Source organism: Syngnathus floridae, chromosome 8 (genome assembly GCF_059516105.1).
Source record: "Syngnathus floridae isolate MCC-2025c chromosome 8, RoL_Sflo_1.0, whole genome shotgun sequence".
NCBI classification, from domain to species: domain Eukaryota; kingdom Metazoa; phylum Chordata; class Actinopteri; order Syngnathiformes; family Syngnathidae; genus Syngnathus; species Syngnathus floridae.
The window spans coordinates 11,028,712-11,048,447 of record NC_142420.1 but is presented as its reverse complement, the minus strand read 5'-3'; the positions used below and the strand labels follow the sequence as shown (position 1 = coordinate 11,048,447).

The following is a 19,736-nucleotide window of genomic DNA, read 5'->3' as shown; positions in this document are numbered from 1 at the left end:
CCAAAAGCAAGCGCGAGCCAACTGTCGGTAAACGGAAAACAAGTCAACAAATGAACACCCAAATGAGACCTTCTGGTTCTCGCTTGCTTTTTTTGTGGCCGACAGGCAAAACAATAGAAAAACGCTAGCTAGCCACTTTGAAGTTGTTTTGGTTCATGCCTCTTAATTCTCCTTCCCTTTGCCCCCTCGAGCGTCATAACATTGACCTCAGGTAAACACACGCGTCCCGAAATGGGGTCAAGCCACCGCCACAGATGACATTTTGGAACGGTCACGGGTGATTTATGGCCATACTTCATTTCTGACAGCATTGTGTGCTTTTGGGATGCTGTCAACATGCAAGAACGTTGTGTTTGATGTGTGTCGTCAAACTGAAATAATGAAATCCTCCACATGTACTTCAGGCTTTGAATGGATTCAAATCGCTTCCGATTGGCATTTGTTGGCAGGCACATCGCCTCCGACTGTGTGTGTTTGTGTGAATGAGCTCTGGGGCAAGCCACATTGTAGAATATTATATTTGTCATCGGCTTAATTAAAGAGGACATGGTGTACTATGAAATGAGTGGATATAAACAATGTGGAGAATTTTCTAGAAGCTAGTAGATAGCGTTAGTGTTAATCATTAGCACTTAACGTTTTCTGTTTAGCATTACATTAGCAGCTAATGCTAATGTAAAGTTAAACGGAAATTAGCATACAGTAGATAAATTTATCCTAAAAATCTACAACAGGAGACGATGACATGCTAATGATTGGATTTCAGTCAGGCTGATTATTCCATTGAGCTTTGTCACATTGTTATGCAATCGTTGTCTGCTGTTTATTTGCTAGGCGCGCCCTTTCTAATGTTACGCTTGCGCCACAGAAGTCAGGCTGGGCTGCAGCGCATGCCTGGCAGCGAGAGGCAGCTAATTAGAGGGACATGCTACAAAAGGGCTAATCCTTGACAGATGCAGCATCAAAGGCTGCCAAGGATTGTGAACCACCGACAGTGGCTACCAAAAAATAGGACATTTGAACTGAGTGGAAAGAGGGCAGCATTTTTTAAAGACTTACATTATTTATGTTTCATTTCATATGCTGGAGCAATGCCCTTTGTTGCCTGTTTCCCTTCTTTTTTTTTTTCCTCCCTGAAGGTATTCCGCTCTGATGTGGAAGATGGATGTGAATGTCTAATATAAGGCAGAGGGAGGGCAACCTTTTTGCTACCAGGGGCCATCTCTGTTTTTATAACACCCTCGAGGGGACATACTAAATTGATGAAACTATGTTAGATGTTTGAGAAGACATTTCACCTCTCAATTGAGAAGGCTTCATCAGTTCATGCAACAAGGCGTCCTGCTATTTGTGCTGTCGGCTGTGGTTATTATGTAAAACAGCCCTCACGATTACATAAAAGTAGCAAAAAGCTTGATTAGTGGGATTTTCAGAAAAAGCCCACTAAAGATTGTTGTTTAATTTCACACTTGGTGGGTGGACAAGCACTGCTGGATTATAATACAAACAATACAAAAATCGATCGTTTATCTCTTAAGAATTTCCACATAAGGTCTCCGTCGCACTGCTATTAAAAGCCCGAATTGTCAGGCCTTCTCCCCTAAGCACCCCCAACGCATCCTGAAAGCTCGCGTGTCTCAGTTGTCCCCGCCGCCTTGACCGAGTTTGCGTGCTACGTCTCCGCAGGGGTGCTATGGAACCTGTCGTCTTGCGACGCCGTCAAGATGACAATCATCCGCGACGCCTTGGCCACCCTGACCAACACTGTGATCATCCCCCACTCGGGATGGAGCAGCTCCACCTTCGAGGAGGACCACAAGCTCAAATTTCACTCGTCGCTGGTTCTGAAGAACACAACGGGTTGCTTGAGGTAGGAACCACCTGATGCATACGCTTGGCGCACTAGCAACCCCATGTGGACAACTAGTGGAAGTGGAGATGGAAAAACTACAATATAAGTGTTGTATGGATTGACAATATAACAACACTCACTGACATATATTCTTTATCCTCTGCAAAGAACAACCAATCTACGATGACTATATTTTACTCTTAAAGGGCTAGAGCAGGGGTCACCAACCTTTCTTAAACCGAGAGCTACTTCCTGGGTACTGATTAAGGCAAAAGGGCTACCAGTTTGACATACACTTCTGAAATAGCCAATTTTCTCAATTCGGCTTTCACTGTGTTATTATTGTCATTTGCAGTTAACATGTAAGTGTGATTTTAACAAGAATAGCAGAAATACAGTCAAACCTTGGTTTTTGACCACAATCCGTTTCAGAAGGCGGTTCGAGAAGCGAATCGGTCGAATTCCGAATCTATTTTTCCCATCACAAATAATGGAAACATTTTTAATCCGTTTCAAGACAAAAAACCCGCGTCTTTTTTAAGCATTTTTTCATTTGCGCATATTTGTCTGATCGCTCAAATGCAGCGCACCGCCGAACGCGCAACCGTAGCGCGTCGCCCACCGCGCAACTGCACCGCGACGATCGCATTATTGTGACAGAGCCGTCGCTGAAATTTAGAAAATATTTTTAAAGTCCTGATGTACGTAGTTTCCAAAATTGAAGTGGACCTAAGTGCGCAGGGAGCTTAATTTTGTCCGATCGCGCAGCTGCAGCGCACCACCGAACGCGCAACAGTAGCGCATCGCCGACCGCGCAACTGCACCGCGCTGGTCGCATTATTGTGACAGAGCCGTGGCTAGAATTTAGAAAATATTTTTAAAGTCCTGATGTACTTTCCAAAATTTAAGTGGACCTCAGTGCGCAGGGAGCTTAATTTGGTCCGATCGCGCAACCACAGCGCGCCGGGTGCTCACTGTCGCATTGCTTTAAGAGCGTCTTTGTGTTTTAGGATGGCTTTACTGCTCTCACTTGCTTTCTTTGGAGGCATGATTAGGGGTTAATACAATTCTAAAAGTAACGAAAATACAATAACAACGGAGTCAGTCGGCATCCGGGCGGCGCGGTCGGGTTTTCTCGGTTCCTCCCGGCTCATCTCGCGAGGTTCGACCTCCGAATTTTGTTGGACAACCGAAGCCAAAAAATCTCGAATTTTTTTGTTCGAATTCCGATTTGTTCAAGAACCAGGACATTCGAAAACTGAGGTTCGACTGTAAAATAAATAGATGCAGCTCACTGACAAGTGCCGCCATTTGAGCTAATTTTGGAATAGTCCTGCGGGCGACTCATGCGGTCCTCACGGGCGACCTGGTGCCCGCGGGCACCGTGTTGGTGACCCCTGGGCTAGAGACACCGGTATATGTATAAATCGGTATTAGTTAGCTTATCGGCTTATAAATATAAATTGACGCTCGAAACAACGAAAAGGAAGCTGTTGCTCTGAAAAATATAATTTAAATTTGCCGCACAGACGAGTTTGACTGCACCGAGCCGCCAGCCGGAAGTGACGTCTCTTGACGTCTCAAGTTGTACGCTTTTGGCTTCAGTGAATGTAAACAAAAAGAGGGGCCAGCGCGGAGACGTCGGGCCAGGTTTGCGGCCAACCCAGCTCGCCTAGCCGTGCCTTCCATTATCCTGGCGTACGTTCGTTCGCGGGACGACAAGATGAGTTGAGTTCGCATGATAGGATCCACGAACCGGACAGTGCGTGCCTCCTGTGTGCTCGTGTTCACAGTGGCCTGGTTGACTGTCATCTTTCCGGACTCGGCTAGCGTGCTATCACTCTTATTGTTCGTCTTCTTGTTTTAATTTTCCTATGTTGTTTACTTGTATGAGCGTTGTGAACTCTGTCTTGTCACCCTGGGATAGTGAGAAACGTAATTTCGATCTCTATGTGTGTCTTGACATGCGGAGGAATTGACAATAAAGGAGACTTTGACTTTGAAAAGTATGTCGAAGTGTGACGCGAGGGGCACAATTCAGAAAACGTGCTCAGCTCGTCGAAAAAATGCGATTTAAGAAATAAAATTAAAAATGCGCCTAAAACCTAAACCAAACGCTGCAGATGTTCATTTCTCCATGCGCAGTGGTCAACTCGGCACTCTACTCTTTTTACTATGCCAACCTAACCACAGTGACGGGAGAGGCACAATTCAGAAAACGTGCTCAGCTCGTCGAGAAAATGCGATTTAAGCAATAAAATTAAAAATGCTTATAAAACCTAAACCAAACGTTGCAGGTGGTCATGTCTTCATGTGCCGAGATCAACTCGGCACTCTAAAGCCCCCAAGAGCACTTTTTACTATGCCAACCTAACCAGAGTGACGGGAGGGGCACAATTCAGAAAATGTGCTCAGCTCAGCCCAAGTGAACTGCTAAATTCATCATATTCTGCGTCAAAAGAGGTTTCTGAATCGGATAAAATGATGCTAATATTGCCGCTAGAAACGGAGCTGTCGCTATCATCTGCCATGTTGTTTGGGTTTGTTGACATCCAGATGTACAACTTGTGACGTCACAGTAATGGCGCCGCCAGTTTGGCTTCGTGCGGGACCCGATCAATAAACTGGCATTTCATTTCAGCTTTATTCTTAGTAATCGGTGTCCATTTTTAATTTCCAATGCGGCAAATGTGTTCACTTTATACATTCTATCAAATTCCGTTCTAATTGAAAAAAAAAAAAGGATGTCTCTAGCCCTTTAAAACATCAACATTTCATCTCGTGTTGTAAATGGACATTTTCGCTCTTCTATTGTCGTCTGAGTGTGTACTCCAGGCTAGATGGAATGTTTGCAGTCAGTCGGTCGGACCACACGCGGGTTTCATCCATAATAGATGGTGTGCAGCAATGATTACACAAGTGGAGCAGACACACACTCATCTGTCAGTCGGTATGTTTACACATACGCATGACTTGTACGTGTGTGTGTGTGTGTGTGTGTGTGTGTGTGTGTGTGTGTGTGTGTGTGTGTGTGTGTGTGTGTGTGTGTGTGTGTGTGTGTGTGTGTGTGTGTGTGTGTGTGTGTGTGTGTGTGTGTGCTCTTCAAACAGGAACTTGAGCTCAGCTGGCGAGGAGGCCCGAAAGCAGATGCGCACCTGTGAGGGTTTGGTTGACTCACTGCTCTACGTCATCAAAGCCTGTGTCAACACTTCGGACTTTGACAGCAAGGTACACACAAGGCAACACACTCAAACACATACATACGTAATTGTTATGCTAAGAAGAAAACATGTTAGGGGGAAAAAGAAGAAGCTGTGTATTGGTTGGAACCTTTTAACTGCCTGACCAGCCGAGCAATTATTTTCCATTTGTTTACAGTATATAGCAATAGTTTGTATCTCTTAAGCAAAATGTCTCTGTGTTCCCTCCACACCAGATCGTAGAGAACTGCATCTGCACGCTAAGGAACCTGTCGTACCGTCTGGAGCTGGAGCTGCCTCCGTCGGGATTGATGGACGCGCAGGAAACAGACGCCATCCTGGCGAGCGAGTCACCCAGCAAAGATATAAACAGCTACAGCTGTTGGGGGAGGAAGAAGAAGAAGAAGAAAAACAGCTCTCATGAAGACACTGTGAGTGTGGCAGGATGGGGAAGAGAATTTACATGATTCACAAAAACATTCGGGGGGGTGGTGGGGGGTGTTCAGGTTCAATCTCAAATTTGCGAGTGCCATATATGCCGCTTTTGTTTTTCAGTGGGACGGTGTGGGACCAATCCCAGGCTTCTCCAAGCCCCCTGCGGGTGCCGAGATGCTTTGGCACCCCGCCGTGGTGAAGCCCTACTTGACACTACTCGCCGAGAGCTCCAATCCTTCCACACTAGAGGGCGCCGCTGGGTCACTTCAGAACCTGTCGGCGGGCAACTGGAAGGTATCTATGGCACGATATACTACATAAGCACATTTTTCAAATCACATGACTGTTTTTAATGTCCTGTCAATCCATGCAAATGAATAATAATAATAATAACAATAATCTCCAACACTCAAAGTTCACTGCATGTCAGAACTTTAACAAATTAATTTTCATCTTTGCTATTTTGCCGTTGTCCCTCCCCAGTTTGCAGCGTACATCCGGGCCGCAGTGCGTAAGGAGAAAGGCCTGCCCATCCTCGTGGAGCTGCTGCGAATGGACAACGACCGGGTGGTGTGTTCGGTGGCCACCGCGCTCAGAAACATGGCGCTGGATGTCCGCAACAAAGAGCTCATCGGTAAGGGGCTGTTTTTTTTCCATCATCGTAAAGCCCTATTCTACCACTAGAGGGAGCCAATGTTGCACACTTTGAGAACCACTGAAAAACTTCCTCATGAAACAAACCCCAAAGTCATCCATGAACCAAGTAGTTGAATTAACGATGATGTATATGAAGTGACATAATTTGCATCTGCCCGCCACCCCGAGCATAAGGCCCCGTCACAACGTGTTAACTCCACGTCTCGCTCCCTCCCTCCCGCTCAGGGAAATACGCCATGAGGGACCTAGTGAACCGCCTGCCCGGAGGAAACACCACCTTGCTGTCGGACGAGACGGTGGCGGCCATCTGCTGCACCCTGCACGAGGTCACCAGCAGGAACATGGAGAACGCCAAGGCCTTGGCCGACACGGGCGGCGTCGAGAAGCTGGTCAACATCACCAAGGGCAGAGGGGACAGGTACGTACGCCAAGCCAAGCTTACTCTAATACAACTATATAGTTTATGAATATTGGGGTTCTTTTGTAAGTTTCAGGTTTTCTCTGAAGGTGGTCAAGGCAGCTGCTCAAGTCCTGAACACGTTGTGGCAGTACAGAGATCTACGTGCCATCTATAAGAAAGTAAGGACGTGTGTCATTCATAATCAATTAAGGATGGGCAAGTACCGATACCAAGTACCGATACTGACCAAACAAAATATCCGGCCTCTGTATTCCCCAATAGGACGGATGGACCCAAAACCATTTCCTCACGCCGGTATCCACACTTGAGCGGGACCGGTTCAAGTCGCAGCCGGCCCTCCACACCAACAGTATTCAGATGTCCCCCCTCAACCATACTGGTAGGCGTTTTTTCTTTTAGACACGGAGCTCAACGTTGCCCTCATGTCTCTCTCTCTTCTTCCTCCACTCGTAGCCGCCAGTGCCATGTCGTCTCCTGCCATTCGCGACCACACCTTGAGAGATTACCAGAGAGCACAGTCAACTATGCAGTTTTATAACTATCAAGTAGACAACGCTATTCACAAAAACCAATACACAGGTAAGGTACCATATATTTCAGCTTGTTCCAAAATGGCCGAATTCATTCCGCTTTAGCTTCTTGAAGCTTGACTCACACCTGGCTCCCTGACAGTCCAGCATGCAGCACCTGAGAGCCCAACAGGCCCAAAGTGGACTCGCTAGTCTGTACCGGACCACACAATAGTGTTATTATTGCGAGGGGGGGGCGTGCACTGTACGCCAGCCGAGAGCTCTTGCCAGCCCGCATTTGCTGGCAGGAGAGTGGGAGGGCAGAATAAACAAAAACAAGAAAAAAGAGAGCACTGGTGGAAATGGGAGTTTGTGGATTCCAGTGGCGAGACGGCGTGCCAACGCCAGTCCCGATCCCCGAGGCCTGTGTAAACAAGTGGAAAGCAGCAGCCCGGCTGTTGCTTTCCCCTCCGTGGGGACGGGCATTCCATTTTCGCAGATTTGAATTGTTGAAATGTTTTGTACTTTGATTGCAGGGTCTGGAAAGCCGTTGTCGTATTACTACCCGTCGCCCACGCGGGAGGAGCCCAGAAGAACACAGGTGAGACCAAAAACATGCAGGTCCATTATGTTCTCTACAATACAGACCTCAGCATATCATATTTATGCAAACAGAGAATTTTTAATTAATTTTGGAATTCTTTTGTCAATATATTATTACTTTTTTTTAAATAAGTAGTTTATTTCTTTTTTTTATTTTTTGTTTAAAAAAATTCCTGTGTGTGTCTTGCACTCAGCCTTATTACTACACCGACGAGCCCAGCAGGAGGACTTACGACCCGTACAGGATGTACGTGCAGCATCCGCACGGCTACGACGACGCCTATGTGGACGAAATCATGGCGTACGCGCCCCCCGTGGATTATGGTGGCCAGCATCACACGCTCAAGGCTGCCAACAACTACGTGGACATTTACGCCAGCACGCGGAGGCCCTCTTACCGGGCCGAGCAGTACCCCGGATCTCCAGACTCGTGGGTCTGAAACTCAACCATGAACTTGGCTTTAAAAAAAAACAAAGAGACTTCGTTGGAATGTGTGTGCATACAGTGGGTATGAAAAGTCTACACACCCCTGTTTGAATGCTACTGTAGATGTTGATCAAGTGACAAGTCATTTTAAAACGTTTTTCCACCATTAATGAGAGCTTGTACAATTCAAATGAAAAAAAAAACATTTCCACATTACAAAAACCTGGCAGTAGGACAGGGGTGTGTAGACTTTTGAAACCCATTGAACGTAGAGGAGCAACAGCAGAGGGAATCATGGAATGTGTGTCAGTAGAGGGGAATTAGTTAAAGTAGTTGAGAGGGGTACACACACACAACGATTTTTAATATCGTAAATAGGGATGTTTCATACCACCTTTTTTCAAACCGGTACCAGTATGCATTTTTGACTACTTACCAATACCGATACCGAGTACAGACATCACTAGTACTAATAACTTCAATCAACACAATGACAAATAATTTTAATCAAATGTCTCTGTGATGCACACAATGATTTACAAATTAATCAAACAGCAGCACTAATTACTGGCAAGGAAGACTTACTCATCATTTTTTTTCACTTTAAGCATCTGTGGATGGTATCGGCATCCTTCTCGAATCGTATGTGTGTACCCCATTTTAGAGACAAATAAAAAAATCACGTGGGGAACAAAACTGGACATGAATGACAGTCCTGCTTTGTTTTAGATTTTAGATTTTTTTTACATCTTGTCGTAGCGCAGCGAGGGCGTGAGTCATGTGATGCAAGGATCTGGGAAAGAGTCAAGATGGAGGTTGTTTATGTATGTGCCGAAGCCAACATGGTAGTGGGGGAGGCAACGAGTGTACGAAAGGATGAAAGTGTTAGCTGTACTTACTGTTGTAACAATGTTGTGTTTTCTTGTAAATACAGTACACGTGGCCTGGTTTACACTCATCTGCACTGCTATACAAATCATGAACTTGTGCCATAATAAATCTCTAGAGATATATTATATATATATAAATATGAAGAAAGTATGTGGAGACAACAGTGGCATACGTACATAATGAAAACATGATAATAAAAAGGACAATTTTGTTTTTTACACTCTGGCCATTTTTTTATTTGAGTAATTTTACAATCATCCTGCGAAAATATACTTCCATTTTATCAAATTAATTAACATCAACAAAAAACAACCGACAGCACTTTTAGAAAGATGATAATCAGTTTATTGAACAATATTTCTCACTATTGTTCATAATGCGACCTGTCAATCAAGAAAGCACGATTGTCGGCTGTCAACCGATTCCTTGGGTGTACCTTATACAGTGTCCAGTGAGTCTGACAGTTTAGAAGTGCATTTTTTCCCCCCGGAAGTGCACAAGTGTTACTCGTGGAAAGACCAAGATGTCACGTTTCAGGACAGCAGCGAAGTGGGCGTGGCTTTGGGCGTGACGTTAGCAGTGGTTTATCGTATAAAAAGTGAAGCGAGCAGCTTGAAGGGGAAGTTTTGTACATTTGTTAAAAGATGGTACAACAAGGCAGTAAAAGTGGCGGAAAAGACGGTCGTCTGCTTAAAGCTGGACACCCTCCCGCTGGTTGGTATTTATTTGCATGCACTTTAGGTCTCCGAATTTAGATCGTTTTGGTTGCCTCGCAACTCGTTTCGACGTACTGAACCTGCATTGTTACAAAATTGCCTTCATGGGCGCGTTATGGGGTCTATGTGAATGTAGTGTACCCCGCTTGCATCTTTTCTATTCTTTTCAAATGAGCTTCAATAGTTTTAGGCAAGATCGTGTGTTTTTTTCGAAAGTTTAGTCTAAAGCAATCGTTCAAATAGTTTTTTTTTTGCATGTTCAATAGTGAAATTTAGAAGTTTTCAGAGTAATGTCTACGAGTGTGGTTTTTTATTTGAATTTTTTTTTACGTGGGTGGGTTGGGTTATGATTTAGTTAAACAAAGTGTCTGGCAAATCGAAGTTGCGCACGCGTGTGACGTCACTACAAAAATAAACAAGACGGTAATGGCCATTACGTACAAAACTTAAATGTTCTCACTTTCTCCCAAATGTATTATATATTGTATTCTCACCAGTGAAGGCTGGAGGCAAGCGAGTAGCCAAGAAAGGCTTGGAAGAGGCCAGCAGCAACCATGGGACTCCGGAAAAGGAGACCAAGAGGCCTGACAAACCTAGGTAGGTATGCTTGCACAAAACGAATAAATTAGGAAAAAAATGTATGAACATTCCTAGTACTAATTAATAGTTTATAAAACAGTGTTGAACCAACTGACTTGTTTATGACCAGCTTTCGGGGTTGCTTGGCAGCTGGTGAACCAAACTGTGGTCAGTGAGGTTTTTTGTTTTTGTTGCCTCAGGCCTCTGCCCAGTGCCAACAAGATGCAACAAGTGGGTCTTCTTCTGGCAGGAACTCTCGACAAGGTACCCCAAAAACATATTAATGTTTGATTTGTCGAAGATTAAATTTCCAACGGCCTTCAATGCTTCATGCAATATTCTTACTTTTGTATTTTTAATCTTGTTAGTTGAGTCACGACTTTCCAGAAACGCCTGTGAGCGTAAGGCACAGTGGGGTGCGACCCGCTGTGGAGAAGCCCCACTCTCCTCGAACCTTCTGCATCCAGCAGCCTAGGAAGTTCTGAAGGATGCCTTTTATGCTTTGGAGGAAAAAAAAATATTCTCTTTAATTACTAAAAGTCTCACCTTTCGTGGCTGTTTCATGGTTTTGTGTGTCAAATGAAGATTTTGATGTTCAAAATCTATTCTTGTTTCAACATCTTTGTATTACTTGGCGTGTTAGACGTTCAATAAAAAAACTGGATTCTGAGATTGTTTTTGCAATACCTCACAATGACCGCAAGGTAGTAACAAATGACGACACTAATCTTGACGATTGTTTTTGTAGTACTTCACAATGACCGCTAGGTGTTGACAAATGACAACTATACAGAATTTTATCAAAGAGATGCCAAATTACATGTATTCACTGCACAATACCTATAAAGCTCCACTAGATAACATTATTTACCGAGAAGTTTGACTTTAATTTCGTTATGCTATTGATAAAAACATTGCACAATGATTTGATAATAACTGGAAGAAATCAATTGCTCTTAAGTTTTTCCAGAGCGGCATATTTGTGTATATAACTGGGAAGTGAGATGGAAAATATATTAGTGTTTGATAAAACCCTCAAAGGTCAGGCAAGTAGCAAAAAACATTTTCATCACAAGATGTCGCTATAGACTCATGTGGAGTCTAAATCAGTCACGGAGCTTGAATCACCTGTTCGTACCGGTCCTCGATTTACGACGAGTTCTGTTACAGAGACGACGTGACACAAATGTAATTAAATCCATCCCTACACTAACGCAGTAGACAAGTCATAGCCAAACCAAACATATTTATGAAAATATTTTCTCGGCCACAAAAGAAAACAAAAGAATAATCTATTCATTGAGTGACGTTTGTTATCTCGAAATATCGTCGTAAACAAATGAATCTGCAACTTGTCATTGTTCAAGGGGAGGAGGCTGAGGATGATCCGGGGCAGCCCGCCGGCCGGCTGGCCGGCCCTTCAACGACAGATGACCTCATGCTAGGAAGGAGGAGGAGTCTATCTTCGGCAGAGTCTACCTTGGTGCTGGAACAAGTGGGTGCAGACTTTTTTTGTGTGTGTGGAGTTATTCTCAAGTACAGAGGGACGTTAGCTTTCCTTTTCCTTTTTTTAATGAGGGAGAATACTCACCAAAAATTCAACAGGTAAGACGTTCATTAGGTTTTCGTAATTGTGACGTAAATGTTAAAAATAGCGAGTAGGTACTGGAGGCGAAATGTTGGGGCATGCCCAGCGGAGGTGCCGTCACATCCACCGGGGACTGACAGCGACTTTGGGGGCTTTACGTCGAAAATGATTTGACTTATTTTTCTCAAACTAATTGTCAAAGGTAACACGGTGGTTTTTGACAGAAATGTTATCTTTTACAGCTTGACATGAAGTTGGTTCGGGAAAGTTGTCGGTCAGGTAGCGTCTCCATGAACACGCATGCAGGTCAAAGTGAATGAAGCTAACGTTAGCATGCTAAATGAGCTCTACAAGTTGCTCAAGTCATTTATTTAGTTCTGTTTTACTAAGAAGTTTGTCGTTCATATGTGTGTCCTGATATTAAACGACACACGTATTACAAACACCTGATTTAAAACAAGCTACTCGTGTTTTACCTACATTATCAAATGTAACATTTTTAAAGTTTGCCATTCTGTTAAAATGACAAAAAATAATACATTTAGATCAGTCAAGTATAGATAAATAGAGCTTTAGATTTTTTTGAAGCTGTAGCATGTTTGTCCATAATGAAATATATGTGGCACACATACAAACTGTTGATAAAAATAGTTTCCTAAATGCACTTATTAGTGACTAATATGGAAAGAAATATCTTTCAAATACAGCTTTTGCAACCCTTCATTAACTGTTTATTTTGATGTTAAATGCCACCCAGTGATTAGAAACCACAATGTAACTGACGCATTGCATTTAAGACTATTAAAACCAGTCTTGAATTTCCTCACAGCGTCAGGCTGGCTCCCGGTTGACATGGAGATACTCAGTATTATGTTTCCACCAACACCGTTTCGGAGCAATTCTACACTGATTAAGGAATTATTATAGTGCCCGCCTGATGCTTCTGCACTTACCACAAAGATGTGGTATTAGCACCAGGAGAGACTGAGTGCCTTCCAGTCTGAACATAGCCTGGTTCCCATGGTCCCCGGGGCCAGTTGGCCCCGAACAGAAGCTGGCACCAGAGTGGCATTGTTATGAACGAGGAGAGGGACTTTAGTGGTTCGAGTGACCTGATTGACGGCACACACTGAGCTCTTCATAATGGTCAAGATGATGAAGAGGATGGGGAAAAGGTTCCCACAGAAAGTTTGTAGGACAGTAATATCCCAAAATGGGTTGTCGTTTTCAAATTCAAGCAAAACACAGGGCAGGTTTAATTCTTTCCAGTTTACGGTCGAAAAACAATTGGAGGATGCCCGGTGGGATACACTCGAGTTGTTCAGATGTTACTTATTTTAGGTGTTCTCTTTGTGTTTCCTGTGTTGATTGGCTGTCAACCAGTCCAGGGTGTAACCTGCTTCTTGCCCAGAGTCAGGTGGCCTTAGGGAAAAAAAAACTACCTCTTATATCTTTCGGCTTATTTGGCTCAGTCCTTACGAGCAAAGACGTAGAATGACGTTCCCTCTGAGATCAGCACGAGCGTGTGACGCGGTAGATGCAAACACTGCGTGGAGGAATGGAGCAGCGCAGTGTGAAATTGCATAGCCTCAGCGTGCGCATATTTGTGGTAAAAAAGAAACTGGAGAACAATACACGGGAATGCGAGTCTGTAAGCTCAGATGTTGGACTGCTTGCACTCAATTTGACACGTCCCATAAAAGCTTCCTGACCAGTTTTTCTTTTGTTACTTAAGTGAATGCTGAAGTCATAAGGAAGGCAGACATGTCAGTAACGTGTTGGACTTGCAAAAAAAAAAAGCAGGGTTTTTTTTCCCTCTAGGAAAACTTTATGTAACTTGTAAAGGCAACTTGTTAATATTTCACTCTTCATCAAATACGAGGCTTCCCCAGAGGCAAACGTTGAGCTGAGTCTAGAAAGCAGTTTCCCCATGACTTTTTTTTTTATATATATTTGGACTCCCTGTGTTCATTAGCACATAAATCGCTCGGTGAGTTGTTAATAGAGGGATGGCCAGATAATTAGCGTCACTTAATAAGTGAGATTCCCACGAGGTCTGAAGAGCCGTGTCGTTCTCGCCGGAGGATTTGTGAGTTATTTGACGTGGGAAAAACTGCCTCACCACCTTCCATTATCCTTAAATATACGTTACACGAAAATCCCGCCTTCATGTTGGTGATTGCCCATGGGTGTCTTCGTTTGGATGTGCTGCATGAAATATGATTTTGATGTGGAAAAACAAAGTAGAATGTCTTGTCCTGTCTGTTTTAATTTCAGGTTTAAGGAGCGTGAGATGTAAGTTTAAATACGGAGAAGCCTTTAAAATATGCCTTGACACTTTGGAGGCTAACCGTCCTGGGACTGGAAGAAATTGCCTTTCGCACGCTGTCGCGTCGTCACCGACAGGCATAGATTGACGCATCAATCACGTCGAGGACAACGATTGGTGTTGTCGTACGATTCAAATTTTCTAATTTGCCCCAGTAGACGGTGTTCCTTAACTGCTTTGGAATTCTGGCAAAATAGTGCTTTGTTTTTATGTGGCATGTGAATGTTTGTGCTCCATGTTGTTGCAGACACTTGAGATTTTTACCGGAATGTGTCGCTCGCTACTACGACGTAGTCATTGGTTGGCACATTTGTGTACTTTTACGTCCAACGTTCTTCTTTGTTTTGTTCTTGGCGGAAAAGACGTCAGCTGTCTTGAAGAAGGTAGCTTCTTTCCGTTACAAGCGCATCACCGCCTACGCGGCAAAAATGCGAGGACTTTAATGGGCTCCTTCCGCACTTCGATTTTTTTGTTCTCGGATTTTCACGCTTGGTGTGTCAAAATCAATTTGGGCCTTGAAAAAAAACCCAAAATTGGGTCACTCACAAACAGCCTCAGGGTGGAATTGATCCAGTTGCAGGAAAAGCAACAAGTGGCAAGTTTAGCGCCTTTCTGCTTGTCAGATCTGCTAAAATAGTGATAAGGATTTCATAACTGATAAAAGGCTGCCTTTATTTATCTCGTGTTTGTTATTAAATTGTCATGAGGCCACGTTGACCCGTGCTTGTGCAAGTAATGGCCCGAGAACAAGCACAACGGTTTTATGATGTTTGAGCTGAGGGAAGAAAGAACACTCCGATACCAAGCCCCGATACTGCGAATGCCTTTGATGAATAAAATAAGATCAAAATCATTCTCGTAGCAAGTGGAACATTCTTGGGTGGTTGTAGAGCTGAGGAAGTTGGAAGGCGGGGCTGGGAAGGATGCACTTGAGCCCAGACCGGTAGACGCGTGACATAAAAATGTCTGCCCTTTGTTCTTTGCCTTCCTTTCACTCCGGCGTGAATAGCCGACAATAGCCCACATCAAGACGGAGGTGTCCTTCATACCTGCTCTTCCTCCGTTCGTGTTCCTTAACGGGCCATTGTTCACGCTCGGCCGCAGCACCCAAGTTCGGGCCCGCCCTTTTTCCGGCGCTCTTCAAAGAAGTCCCGAGCTTCCCACAGGCGCAACTTGTAGCGGTTGCCGGAGCGCCCCGGTTTCTGATCCGCGACCTCACCTTGCCCCTTAGCGTGACGCTCTAGTATCGTCCCCGTGCCAGCAAAGAACCTATAATTACACATGAAAGCGCTATTATTAATTTTAGCAGCGGAATTGGCACATGAGTTTTTATTTCGTCCGGGAGTGGCTTCAAAGTTTTACTGCCGAACCTGTATTTTCTTTCGATGCAGTTGGGTCACACCGATCATTTGTCAATATCCATTTGTTGTTTATTGTTGGGTCAAAAAGTATGTGACTTGCTCAGTAGCTGAATAATGAGACAGAAAAAAAATCTGTCTTTAAAAGATATCAGTCTTACTTTACTTTATTGCTGCATGACTCTTGTGCAGCAAACCAGCTCTGGAAAAAAAAAATCGCCCACCAACATCGCTAAGCACAACAACTGCATTCAATGTCATGCTGATCGTAGTTTTCATTAATCATTTATTTTTTTCTCTCTTCCTGCGCGGTCTATCAAAACGTGTCCGATGGGTCGCACGCCGCTGCTCTGGCCTCGTTAAACACCGGCTATGACGACAGCGGCAAACTTAAATGTAATTACTCGTGCACTCGTAATTGGCCATTAAGAAAGCCGCGTGAGAACACACAGGGTGAAAAACATTATGTCGAGGTTGATCCGAGCTTTGGTTCGTTCGCTGTTGTCCCTAATAGGACGAAGCAGGTTTGTACACGATGCGCTTCCTCGCCAGAGGCATCTGAGATCAGCAATCCTGTGTGTGTGTGTGTGTGTGTGTGTGTGTGTGTGTGTGTCTGTGTGTGTATAGCGGTGTGCTCTGATAACTTCTCAAAGTGAGACGGCCCCATTAACCGCACGTCACGGCGGCATTGTGCAGGTGTCGTTTCTTTCTTCTTCACAATTGGCGGCGGATTTGAACTCCATCAAGACAGCGGTGACCCGATATCAAACTCACGGTGATAGCCTGAGGCGCAGCCCCGATTTCCTATTTCGACACTTTTGAAGGCAAGGTTCCCAGCAAGCTGCAGTTTGTCGCTTTGGTAAACTTGCAAACTCTAACGAAGTGTCTCCTTGAGATGCAAGTCGCATTTGAACCGTGGAACTTTACTGTTGCCGTTGGTAACAGAACGTAAGACTTATTTGTACAAGCCCTCTAAAATCTTTCTTCAAACTGAACTTGGCCTGACCAGATCTGGGTCAACCCTCCGTGTCCCTGAGCAGACCAAGACAGGAGAAAAAAAAAAAAAAAAAAATTGGATAGCAAGGCTCTCCCACAGCAACCGTAAGCCGTCCGTCTGTCCATCTGTCTGCAGCTGAGAATGCCTTTTGTGTTTAGTTTGTGAAACGCGAGACCTTATTTGGACGGTAGCGTAGCTCGCCGCTACCTTTCCAGCTTCTGATTGGTCAAGCATTATTTACTGTTGTCTGGACTCTTACTCACGCTTAGGTAAACAAGCACATAATGGCCGCACCTTGCTACGTTGCTCGCTGGCTGGTGAGCGCAATCTCAAACGGCCAAGTTTAGTCACACAGCGTCAATTACACGTGGAATTCGGGGCATTTCAGAGTTTTCCCTCTTCAGTGAGATAACACCACGAGTTTTTTTTTTTTTTTCTGGAGACGTGCTGAAGCATTCTTTCCGTGTACTCTTGCACCGGTGGTGACCTGCACAATTAGGAATGCTGTGGGAAAATGACCAGGCTGGCAATTTGTATTATTTTGGGGTTTTTTTGGGGAGGGGGGGTAGCACAATAATCTTGAAAGTGAAGAAATCCTGCGTCAGGTTTGGTGAATTATGAAATTTCACGTTTTTGTCTTTTTCTTTTTCTTCAAGGTCTCAACAGGGAAGATTCCGGGAGTGTTGCCATGTTCAAGGCGGTTCTGAAAAAGAACAGAGACGGCAAAGCAAGCAGGAAGGATTCAGGTACGTGGAAGATGTGAAGATGGGCATCGGGATCTTCTCAAAACATTTGATACCTGATCTTTGTACCCGCTTAAACTCATTTCAAACCTGCCCCTTATTAGTAAATAGCATAAAAGTGACTTTCCCAGCCAAGTGACCCAATCAGCAATTTTATAAGTTCAGCAAAATGAAAGTAAAAATGATTTTTTGCTCCATTAGCTCTTGTGAGCCACACCGAGCCTCTTAAGTGTGTTATGAATCCAATCCAAGCAGCCTGTGACACTTTAATCTTTTCATCAATTCACTTTGCTTTATACCGAACAGTGAGGCGGACACAGTATTCCCGCCAAGAAGGAACCCTATAAAAAGACGTCTCAGTTTTTTTGGCAACTCTTCCGAAATGCGTCAACTAAACAAACAGAAGTGCCCTTGTGTCATTTTCCTTCGAGGCCAAATGAGTCACAATCTTCCCGCGCTCGTCCCGATGTTCTCGTGTGACCGTTTTTGCTCCGACTGCATTTTGCGTTCCCGCGCTTGCATCACGACGCGGGCGTCTTCCACCACCAGCCTGCCGCGTACAAAAGATACAACGAGCGTTCCACCGCCGCTGTTTTACTCCTCGACGCTTAATACCAAGCTTGATTTATCATCCCACGCGGTATCTAATTGCGGCATGCGCTTACACACTCCAAGCGCGAGAACAACAGTGGAGTTTTATGGCTTCTTCATTCTTCCAGTTGGGGATCATCCGTCACGTCCCGCCGACCCACCCTGTCACCCTTTCTCATGGCGGGACAATAAAAGCAGGCGACTCGGTCCTCTTGGTTGTTTAGGGCTCTCAAGACAGATGAGAGGCGACGCTTTGCCCCTCCGGTGGCCATTCGTGAAGGCGCCTTACGTGAAGGCACCAATCGCGACGCCTGCTTCTATTCTTAGATTTGGAGCAGGTCACTTCCTGTCCAACAGCTAGTCAGTAAAACCTGATCCTGAAGGTTGTCCTGATCAAATATGGTCTTTCGGATATTTTATTTGCCCAGTAAGTTTAGAAGGGATCGGAAGAATAACGGCGATACAAGAGCGACACCCCCGACATGGCGGCAGCGATTGAGTGGAGACAGCTTAAAAGCAGTCAAGGAAAGTCGGTTCCCATGCCAGATAGCAGCGCAGTCATTAGGCTTCCTTTGGGATCGCCACATTGCCAATACCACAAAAACACAGCGAGCTAATTTGGTCTCTCTTAGAATCCTCCTCCCATCTCTCCTTGGCCTCTCGATTCCCTTCTAAGTACGGTGCTTTTTTTTCTTTTTTTATAGTGTGCCATGGTGGAAGTGGGATGCTGGTTTGTTGGGGCCTGTTGCCTTTGATGGAAACATGCACCAAGAAGGGATTTGTTTCAGAAAATATTTAGGGCTTGATGTCTATTTATAGTTGGAATCTTATTAACTCATTCACTGCCATTGACGAGAATAGACGAGATGCTAAATGAGTTATCCCAGCTTTCTGACCAAATAGTTAACTTTGCATAGAATGTACATTTTTTTCCAAGGCGTGATTTGACTTTCCATTTGCATTTCGACTGCATCAGGTGTAAATCTAAAACTGGAGGGGGGGGGTCAGCTGGACGACCAAAGTCTGTCATCCCGTACATATGTGCGAGAGGTGGCAGATCACAGTGGAAGTTTCAGCCCCCTGCTGTGGTTTCAGATTACCGCCGGCACACTTTCAACTGCTTTGCACATTTAAAATGACATAATCACATTAGTCAACAGATGTAAGAGACAATTAAAATGTCCTTTTTGATGACACTTTTTGCGGCAGTGGGGTGGCTTTTCTCTTCTCACGAGGCTGCACAAATTGCAGCCGGGGCCGCCTCGCTTTCATCATCCCGCACCGTCCAAGACGGCAGGGGGTGACTTTTCTACTTAAGCCCAAAATTTAATGAGGGCCAAGTGAGGATAAGCAGAGCGAGACAAGAATGTGAAATTAGCTTGCTGCTTTTAATGACTTTTTATGTCTTGTAATGTCATTTTTAATGGGGCCGGTGGCTGATTTGGAACAACCTCGCCTACATTTTCCAAAGAAGGTGAAAGATGAAGGGAATATTTATAAGCGAGATAAGCAAGTCCCCTTGAATGTGCATGTAATGAATGTGTGTGTGTGTGTGTGTGTGTGTGTGTGTGTGTGTGTGTGTGTGGGTGTGTGTGGGTGTGTGTGGGTGTGTGTGTGTGTGTGTGTGTGCGTGTGTGTGTGTGTGTGTGTGTGTGTGTGTGTGTGTGTGTGTGTGTGTGTGAGTGTGAGGAGCCCATTAAGCACCGCAGCGACGTGTTGCCTCAGCTGTGACTGGTACTTGTGCTGTCTCAACAGTTTCTCGGGTGTTTTGACACGAAACAGTGACTTGTTGCAAAAAGCTCCGACTCATTTGTTAACTAAGCCAAACTTTCATTTGGAG

The 19,736-nt window shown here is 44.6% G+C and overlaps 3 protein-coding genes across 10 annotated transcripts in view; all 3 read left to right on the top strand.

Moving 5' to 3' along the window:
• pkp4 (plakophilin 4) overlaps positions 1-9,213 on the top strand; it is a 34,134-nt gene extending 24,921 nt beyond the window's left edge. For 4 of the 6 annotated variants that reach the window (XM_088382135.1, XM_088382133.1, XM_088382132.1 and 1 more), the window contains 11 exons: positions 1,687-1,870; positions 4,963-5,080; positions 5,289-5,483; positions 5,608-5,781; positions 5,971-6,121; positions 6,370-6,562; positions 6,633-6,723; positions 6,827-6,944; positions 7,019-7,144; positions 7,611-7,675; positions 7,872-9,213. In XM_088382135.1, the coding sequence (XP_088238261.1) occupies positions 1,687-1,870; positions 4,963-5,080; positions 5,289-5,483; positions 5,608-5,781; positions 5,971-6,121; positions 6,370-6,562; positions 6,633-6,723; positions 6,827-6,944; positions 7,019-7,144; positions 7,611-7,675; positions 7,872-8,117 (1,661 nt within the window). In that variant the 3' untranslated portion in view covers positions 8,118-9,213. The remainder of the gene's footprint in view (positions 1-1,686; positions 1,871-4,962; positions 5,081-5,288; positions 5,484-5,607; positions 5,782-5,970; positions 6,122-6,369; positions 6,563-6,632; positions 6,724-6,826; positions 6,945-7,018; positions 7,145-7,610; positions 7,676-7,871) is intronic. The other 2 variants (XM_088382134.1, XM_088382137.1) reach the window with 1 other exon arrangement.
• Positions 9,214-9,549: 336 nt separating this feature from the next.
• Positions 9,550-10,960, top strand: LOC148394559 (death-associated protein-like 1 homolog). Its single transcript, XM_088383128.1, has 4 exons — positions 9,550-9,709; positions 10,209-10,308; positions 10,491-10,554; positions 10,659-10,960. The coding sequence occupies exons 1-4, from the start codon at positions 9,640-9,642 to the stop codon at positions 10,773-10,775; spliced, it is 351 nt and encodes a 116-aa protein (XP_088239254.1). The 5' UTR covers positions 9,550-9,639; the 3' UTR covers positions 10,776-10,960.
• A 772-nt stretch (positions 10,961-11,732) lies between these two features.
• LOC148394558 (protein TANC1-like) overlaps positions 11,733-19,736 on the top strand; it is a 50,063-nt gene continuing 42,059 nt past the window's right edge. For 2 of the 3 annotated variants that reach the window (XM_088382105.1, XM_088382104.1), the window contains exons 1-2: positions 11,733-11,895; positions 17,219-17,308. In XM_088382105.1, the coding sequence (XP_088238231.1) occupies positions 17,251-17,308 (58 nt within the window). In that variant the 5' untranslated portion in view covers positions 11,733-11,895; positions 17,219-17,250. The remainder of the gene's footprint in view (positions 11,896-17,218; positions 17,309-19,736) is intronic. The other variant, XM_088382106.1, reaches the window with a different exon arrangement.